At 33.7% G+C, this 8832-nt stretch overlaps 1 protein-coding gene across 1 annotated transcript; it reads left to right on the top strand.

The window, feature by feature from the left end:
• The first annotated feature begins 435 nt into the window (after positions 1-435).
• LOC129891285 (26S proteasome non-ATPase regulatory subunit 6 homolog) lies at positions 436-7228 on the top strand. Its single transcript, XM_055966588.1, has 8 exons — positions 436-638; positions 759-873; positions 4468-4558; positions 4664-4809; positions 4913-5132; positions 5277-5385; positions 6598-6766; positions 6856-7228. The coding sequence occupies exons 1-8, from the start codon at positions 503-505 to the stop codon at positions 7028-7030; spliced, it is 1161 nt and encodes a 386-aa protein (XP_055822563.1). The 5' UTR covers positions 436-502; the 3' UTR covers positions 7031-7228.
• Positions 7229-8832: the final 1604 nt, after the last annotated feature.

Genomic DNA, 8832 nt, shown 5'->3' with positions numbered 1-8832 from the left:
TTCGATAGATATACATATACAATTCGTCTCTCTCAATCTCGCTTGCCAGATATATAAATACATATGTATATCAGTTATATATATACAAATTTTTGATAAATATACATATACAATTCGACAGATATACATATATAATTTGCTTTTCGCTCGCCTCTCTCCTTCCTCTCTCGATCTCGCTCGCCTCTTTCTCAATGTCGCTTGCTAAATATACAATTACATATGTATATTAGTGCTTGTATATTTCGATATATAAATAATTCATTAGTATAATATTTATATAATTCACTATATCTTTTGTATAATTCGTTATAATATAAATAATTATGCTTAAAAAGTTTGTCATTTATTTCTTTTTATAAACTTATAGCCCAAAGTTTAGCCCACTCCAAAGCCCATATTATATCCCGTCCCCCATCTTATACATTAAGCATCTCAGACTAGAAGAAAACTTTATACACCCTTTCGCAAGCAAAGAATCTGAAACTCCCCCAGAGAAAACCACATGGATTCGGAAGAAGGAACCCAGCAACCCCAGCTAGTTCTTGCACACAAACTATTCCGTTTGACACATCCAGATGTCAATGACTTGGATAAATTTCGCCTCCGTGAAGAAGTCTTGGAAGCTGTGGTCTCCAATGGTACATTTTGATTGATAATGTGTTTTTTTTTTTAAATTTAACTTTTCTTTTTGAAGTTCAAAATTGTTATATGTTTTTGTGGATTTGTATTGATTTGCTTGTAAATGGTTTTTTTTCCAGATATGGTTCCGTTGTATGAAAACCTAGTTGGAAAGGGGGTTATTAGTTTGGATCTGAAGGTTCTTCATCCTATGCGTGTTAAGAATCGTGAGGAGCTCAAAAAATTCGATGAGAAGTGAGTTCTTTATATCTGCATATTATGTGATCTCATTTTGTTCCTTTTCGATTGCTTTTTTTTTTGTTGGGGTCAAATGTTGGAAAATTTCCACCCTTTTAGAACATACCAATTATAAGATGGACATAAATTGGGATTTGAAAATCAGAAGTGAAATTGTTTAATTAGCTAAAGAAGAAGGGTCTCACACTTGATAGTCTTTGTTGAGAATATTTCACTTGGCATCATAATATGGTTGGTATTATCTAACAAGTTAAAAGTCTTGTATTGATAACATAAATTCGAAGACATAATAGTATTGCAGTTCAGAATTCTAAGTAATTAGGGTATTGGGTTTTAGTATATGATCATAAAATTTCTCCCAACAGGTAGAGTCATAGAGAAGGTCATATTTTGTGAGCTAAAGTAATAAAAGTTGGTACATTTCATTCAAAAGATAAGTGAAATTGGAAGTGAAGTTCTGATTTTATGATCCACCTGTAATCTAAACATCTGGCTGTAGTATATACATATTTGGTATTATAAATAGAGCTGAATGACACTGAGGGTGCTGGTGGAAAAGAGATGCTCAAAACCCCATTGAAGCTAAGTTTTATAAGAGTTAAGTATTACTGATGGGAGCACCACCGGCACTCTTCTATGGTCTAGTTTCTTTTCTCAGCTTCTTAGTAAACCCGGCATTTGGGGCATGAGCGTTTCCAAATTCTCCGCCTACTTTCTTTTTACGGTATATCCGATGAACACGTGGAGTATAATTTGGTGAAAACAATGGTACTTAGAGACAAGGGTCCTAATCCAGAAGTCAGATTCATCATCACCTAAGTCTTAGGATTTGAGTTTACATATAGGAGTATGGGTGCGTAGTACGATACAACCAATACATGCATATTACGACATATACAACAACATACCTAGTGTAGTTCACAAAGTGTAGTTTTGGGACATACATATGTAAGTATATATATTTCGACAACTAAAACAATAAAAAAAATTCAATAATTAATTGAAGTTAGTGTAATTAAATTCTCTGCAAACAGTTAATATTTTATTCATACGTTATCTCGTATAATAGCAAAGTATTTTGGTGTTGTATGTGAATATATACATTATTGTTATAACCATGGCGTCCGGGTTAGGTTGTGTGCACCTCTATGAATTCCACGGGCTACCTACCACCTTTTATGTGACTTTATAAATATATGACATAAACGCAATATCAAAAATCAAGTACACAATCAGCCTATACTTCTTTGGCGATAGGTGTAGTTAAAGCACCCAAGTTGCCCAAATCTAATTTGGATACCACCCCCACACTCTAATTGTATCGTATCAACCTCAGTGCAGCAATGATTTTGAAAGGTATGAGCAATAGAGGTGTTCATTGGTTTTTTGATATTCAAACCAAACAAAACCAATGTAGTATAAACTGCATTGGTTTTAGTTTTGTCGTTTTTTTGTGTGGTTATTTTCAATTTTGTATAGACGTGGTTGATAAGCCAAAATTATTGATACTACCTAACTTGACAATAAGTGTACGTGTATGACAAAAATACTGCAAGGCACACATAATGTGTATGTCAAAATTGGTGTAAGACACACTGTATCTATTGAGTAGTTTGCACTAAAAAGATTGTTTTTGCTACTCGTGTAAATGTTCTATTTGATTTTTAACCTTTATTAAGATTTTCACGACCTATTTATGCAAAATTTATTCCATGGGATCATAAAATTTTGCTTAATCCTATGTGAACTCCTTTTCCTGTTCATATATTGGTGTCCCTAAAGATTTAAGGATCACCACCCCTTTATGATCTTAAACATTGTAGTCAAATCTAACCAGTGGAATACTGTTTTGCAACAAAGAGTATTTTGCCTCAATTACTTTCTCTTCCTTTTTCCGAATAGAAGTAGATAAGGTCTTTGAGAATTATGTGATTTCGAGGACCAAAAAGGAATTTACAGAGAGCCTGTCAAATCTATCAAGGAGTCTATCTCCTCTACTCTACTTTCTTTACACCAAACTAGAACAACATAATACAACTCATCTTGAGCTTCTGTGTTGAAATCTGCTTGCCTTCAAACATTCTAGCATTTCTCTCTTTCCAAACTGACCAACATATGCAAGCTGGCACCATTTTCAACCACCTGTTCTGTTTCACTAATCTTTGATTGGAAGTCCATGAATTCAGAACCAGCAGTTGTAGCTGAAACCTCAACAGCGACAACTGTTTTGGCAATCAATCTCTTCTGCATCGCTAAGCGAATGTTTTATTACTAATGAATGTATGTATATGTGTGTGTATTTGTCGGTTTGTTTGATTTATTTGTTCAAACCAACCTAAATTTACAACCAAACCATAGTCAGGTTGACTTGTTTTTTCGGTCCGGTTTGGTTTTTCTGTTTTATTTGAACATCCTTACTGAGCAACATAAGGTGAAACTATGAACTAAATGTCCTTCATCCTCAGATGATTTACTGGGTTTTATCCTTAGTGATGCAGTTCCTTCTCTAGAGATTTTGCTTGTAATTTGATAATTGAGCTTGGAATCATATTCTTTGGATGTCGATAATCATGATTACTAATAAAAATATTAATTACAGTTGGTATCATTGTTCAAGCTTATTAGGACTAGGCATTCGGTAATTCGGTTCGGTTTCGGTTTTTTTATTTAGGTTTTTTCGGTTTTCGATTTGAATAATTGTTGTACCGAATACCGAACCAAATTGGTTTGGTTTATTAAATTCGATTTTTTCGTATCTTTTCTAGTTCGGCAAAATATATATATTTCATTATTGTTTTTGACACTACACAGATTAAGGCAAACTTACATAGCTTATTGCCACATCTGGATTAATGAGACATTGCAAAGATACTTCTCTTCTCAGTTCTCATAGAGTTTAGCTTCTACCCTTCACCAAAAGTTCAACGTCATTGTTTGATTGGCAGAAAAATAAAGCAGGAAGGGTGTTTAGTTTTTTCCTTTGTATTTCTCTTGCTTCATAAATGGTTTAAATGTAGGCTTGGCACACCCTTTCATATTATTACAATATTCAAACAATAACCTGTGTACTGTCAAAAATAAATTTTCCAGTTTTTTGGGCTAACAAACGGGTAAGGCAAACTTACATAAATGTATCTTTTCTAAATTTCGGTTAACCGAAAACCGAATACAACAAAATGTGATACCGAAAACCGAACCAAAAAACCAAAATTACAAATAATATGGACCGAAAACCGAAATACAGAAACCGAAATACCAAATTTTTTTGGTTCGGTCCGGTATTTTGGTTTTTCGGTATTTATGCCCAGCCCTAATGCTTATCTTTATTTTTACAATAATTGAGGGAAAGTAATGACTTGCTTAGTGGATGATATTATCATACTTAAAAGGGTCATAGTGCATGCAATGTATGGATGAGTACCTTGTATATTGCTCTGAGCCAGTTTGGGCATACCTGGTTGTGCTGTTTCAATTGTTATTATTCATAGTCAAGGAAAGTGAGAGAAAGGTGTTTGGTTTCTTTTGCATAGAATAGAGATTCATTGCTCTTTTCAACTTAAACTACTCACCTAACTTTATACATTCATCAAGGATTGCTGATGCTGAAGAAAACCTTGGCGAAAGTGAAGTTCGAGAAGCTCATTTGGCTAAATCATTGTTCTACATTCGTATTGGCAACAAGGCAGGCTATCTCTATCTTTCTCTTATTCATTCAAATAATTGTTCAGAGTTCAATTGAACACACTGGGAAAATCTCAATCAAGATTTATTTAATTTTAAATTTCAGGGGAAAGCACTTGAACAACTCAAGGTGACTGAGAGAAAAACTGTTGCGGTTGGGCAAAAGATGGACTTGGTGTTCTATACCTTGCAGATGGGATTATTTGACTTGGATTTTGCCCTCATCTCTAAATGCATAGATAAGGCAAAGAAGTAAGTGGGAGTGTCTCACAGCTGGTTCAGATGTTATCAGACATGATGTTCTAAATGCCTTTGTTAGTTATTGAGCTAACTCCCAATGTTTGTTGGCTGACAGATTATTTGAAGAAGGGGGTGACTGGGAGAGAAAGAATAGGTTGAAGGTGTATGAAGGGTTGTACTGCATGTCCACTCGTAACTTCAAGAAAGCAGCAGATCTTTTCCTTGATTCTATCTCAACTTTTACCACATATGAGCTTTTCCCCTATGATACTTTCATATTTTATACTGTCCTTACGAGCATCATTACCTTGGACCGGGTTTCTTTGAAACAAAAGGTATTCAATTTTTACTCCCTCTAATATCCTTGTTTGCAGTATGAGGAATTTTCGAACTTTGAAATTTGTGTTCCCTTGGAATATCCTGGATGTTACTGTGATGAATGTACTTGCAAATTCATTTTTGTTACGTATATGTCACAGGTTGTGGATGCACCAGAGATCTTGACAGTAATTGGAAAGATTCCATATCTGTCTGAGTTTATGAACTCATTATATGAGTGTCAATACAAGTCATTTTTCTCTGCATTTGGTAAGCTTTTCCATTGTTTATTCTTTCTTTTCTTATGTTAAGTGTGCCTTTGTAGTTTCCAAAGGTCTGCACACAAAAGTTTATGTAGATTATATCCTTGAAAACTGTGATGGGGGTCCCTGATGCATTTTCTGGAGAATTTGATTGAGAATAGTGGTATTGCAAGGCCTTGACTATAGATAATCCCGTTTGGAAGTTTTAATCCTCAGATGTCAGTGTTTCCTTTTTGGAGTACCTTGATAGTGAAATAGGTTACAACTGTTGTATAGAAACCACGATTATTTTGTTTTCAAGTCTTTTGAATATCAGCACAAAGGTATGGAGTCTTTGTCCTCTTTATTAGTCATGTGAGTATTATAAGCTTTGTTTAGACTAAAGGGATATTCTTTCTGGCACATATCAAAAGAGTAAAAAAGATGCTATTTCCGCACCTGAAACTTGGAACTTTTTAAATGGACAATAGTTCTTTTCCAGTTGCATAGAAAGTAATATCTCGTCATCTTTTTTAAGTTTGACAGGGAGTTTGTTTGGGTTGGGGTGGGTGGGTAGACTTGTGATTCTCATTGCAGTTCTTATGTTGCATAGTCTGCTCACTTCTCATAATACAACAACAACAACAACAACATACCCAGTGGAATCCCACTAAGTGGGGTCTGGGGAGGATAGAGTGTATGGACCTTACCACTACCTCAAGAAGGTTGAGAGGCTGTTTCCGAAAGACCCTCAGCTCAAGTGCTTCAAACCCAAGTAAAAGATTAAGAAACAATAAAGACAGCATAGCAATGAATATGAAAGTTTACAAGGAGAAACAACACTAACTACAAAAAATAATAATAGGTGAGAAATCTTAAATTGAGATCTCTTCAGAGCACTAACTCAAATATGTAGGACAGTTAAATTCACTTGAATTTCCCAACTAATTATTGGAGATGGGGGCAATGAGAGACCGGTTGACCTCTGCACAAAAGAATGATGGATACCTATCAAATCAATACCTTGTAAAAAGAGATGGACAAACCTAAATGTGTGTTATAGAGTGGTGTTAAAATGTGATCTGTAAGTATTGAGTTACAGGAGAGATAAACATGCTATATCTGTCATACACTCGTGATTTGTGATTCACCTATATGTTGATCGCTTGGGTCATTTATGTGGGCTATGAATGATATATTAGTTGCAAAATGGTTGACATTTACCTTAATGTGTTTTCAGCTGGCTTGACGGAGCATATTAAATTGGATCGTTACTTGCAACCACACTTCAGATATTATATGAGGGAGATCAGAACAGTTGTGTATTCCCAGTTCCTAGAGTCCTACAAGAGTGTTACTATTGAGGCCATGGCCAAGGCTTTTGGGGTGTCTGAAGATTTTATCGACTTGTGAGTGCTATTTCATGCTTAGCTGTATACTGGACTGTGTATTCACTATAGAACGTGTAACGTAATTGAACTTTTCTGTTTTACTTCAGGGAACTATCTCGGTTCATTGCAGCTGGGAAGTTGCATTGCAAGATTGATAAAGTAGCAGGAGTATTGGAAACTAATCGTCCTGATGCAAAGAATGCTCTTTACCAGGCAACTATCAAGCAAGGAGACTTCTTGTTGAATCGCATTCAAAAGCTTTCTCGTGTCATTGATCTCTGAAGCTGTTAAACAGTGGCGTTGTACTTGTTTTCTTCAACTCTCTGTAGCACTAATCTTGATATATTTTGCCTTTTCATTTTGAGCTCTTGGGAGTACCATTTAGTAATTTTCTGAAATCAAAGAGATTTTCTGTGTTGGGATAGCGCTTATGTTTGGACAACATTCAGAGCATCTTTTGAAATGTTATTTCCTTTTTAAGTTTGTGCTCCACTGATACTGAAAGTGATTGAGAGTTCTAATTAGTGCAGCTAAAGAATGCGTTTAGTGGTCGTTTCGAAGCTAGTTAGAATTAACTGATACCTGAATTAGTTATGAGAGAATTTATATATTATTTATGTAGGGATTAATTGTGTAAGGTTTTAGTTATTCGACCTGCATAAAATAATACATATTTTTTTAAATTTATACATGTATTAGTTAGCTAGTTTTTAAATTGTAAATTGAACATTGTATTAATTTTATACCATTAATTTCCACGTAACAACCTATCAAATGTGGTACTTTTTATTTTAATTTATTTGTCTAGTTTTGAATTTTGTGATCTTAAATTATTGATAAAGAAAGGGAAAAAATATATTATTTTTAAATGAAATAAAAAAAAGTATGATAAACAAAATTAGAATAGAGGAAATATCACTAATATAGAATTTAATGTGTCAAATTTAATCTCCAAACCAAATATAAAAGGATAATGCATACGATGCGTTATATTTTATGAGTCTTACAGTAAGACATCTAGATGTTTCACAAATTTGACATTTCCATAGAGCACATTGGTGTGGGGCAGTTCTGAAGCAATAATCTCTCAAATTTATAACCTAAAAACAAGGGCACTACTTGGATAATTGACACCATTTTTTTTTTGGACCAAAACTAAGCAAAATAATATCCTTTTTTTTTCCTTCTTCATGAACGAAGTATAGAATTGACAAGGTTTACTAATTCACCTTGGACCTATTTGGCCGTAATTGTATGTAACCTTGGACCTATTTGGCCGTAATTGTATGTACTTACACAGTTTTAACATATTTGTTTAATTAGATTATTACTTGGTCAACACGTAATTGTGTAAAGAAAGTAGTCTTAAGATGGTTGTCGTCTACATAAATTTGAAGTCATTTGGCATAAATTTTGACTATTTTTTTACAGCAAGAATAGCTGTTGAAAATTGTTGAAGAAGTTTGACTGTGTATTTAGCGACATTTAGGGTTAATACATAAACTACATTGTTATACACTTTCATATTATATAATATAATTTATAAGAATATATAATAGTTGTTGCAAAAATAAATGTTAGCTATATGGGTGTGACCTGAAAAATATGACCATCTGGTGGGTGTAATGTGTTGTCTTCAAAAGTGATTTTGTGCAACAATAATAAGTGACATTAATAATCTCAAATATAAAAAACTAGTTACTGGCTATTAACATACTAAAATATTTTGCTAGTAGAAATTCATTTCGACATACATCAACACATGTATTAGCATTTTTTTACATATTTTTTTAACTTTGTGCTATTGCTATAACATACTAAAATATATTGGTTGTCGAAATTCATTTCGACCTGCATCACACATATACTTTAATATGTTTTATATAATTTCTTAAGCTTGTGCTATTAATTCGAGATACACATGCAACCTACGTGTCCAGAAACTAGTACACACACATATATACACTATTAATCTGAGATACAAAAACTAGTACACACACATATATACACACTATTAATTTGAGATACAGAAAATAGTACACACACACATACTATTAATCTGAGATACACGTGCAACGTACGTG

The sequence above is a fragment of the Solanum dulcamara genome, chromosome 6 (assembly GCF_947179165.1).
Source record: "Solanum dulcamara chromosome 6, daSolDulc1.2, whole genome shotgun sequence".
Lineage (NCBI taxonomy): Eukaryota > Viridiplantae > Streptophyta > Magnoliopsida > Solanales > Solanaceae > Solanum > Solanum dulcamara.
The sequence above is the reverse complement of the archived record's forward strand: the minus strand, read 5'-3'. Positions and strand labels throughout refer to the sequence as shown.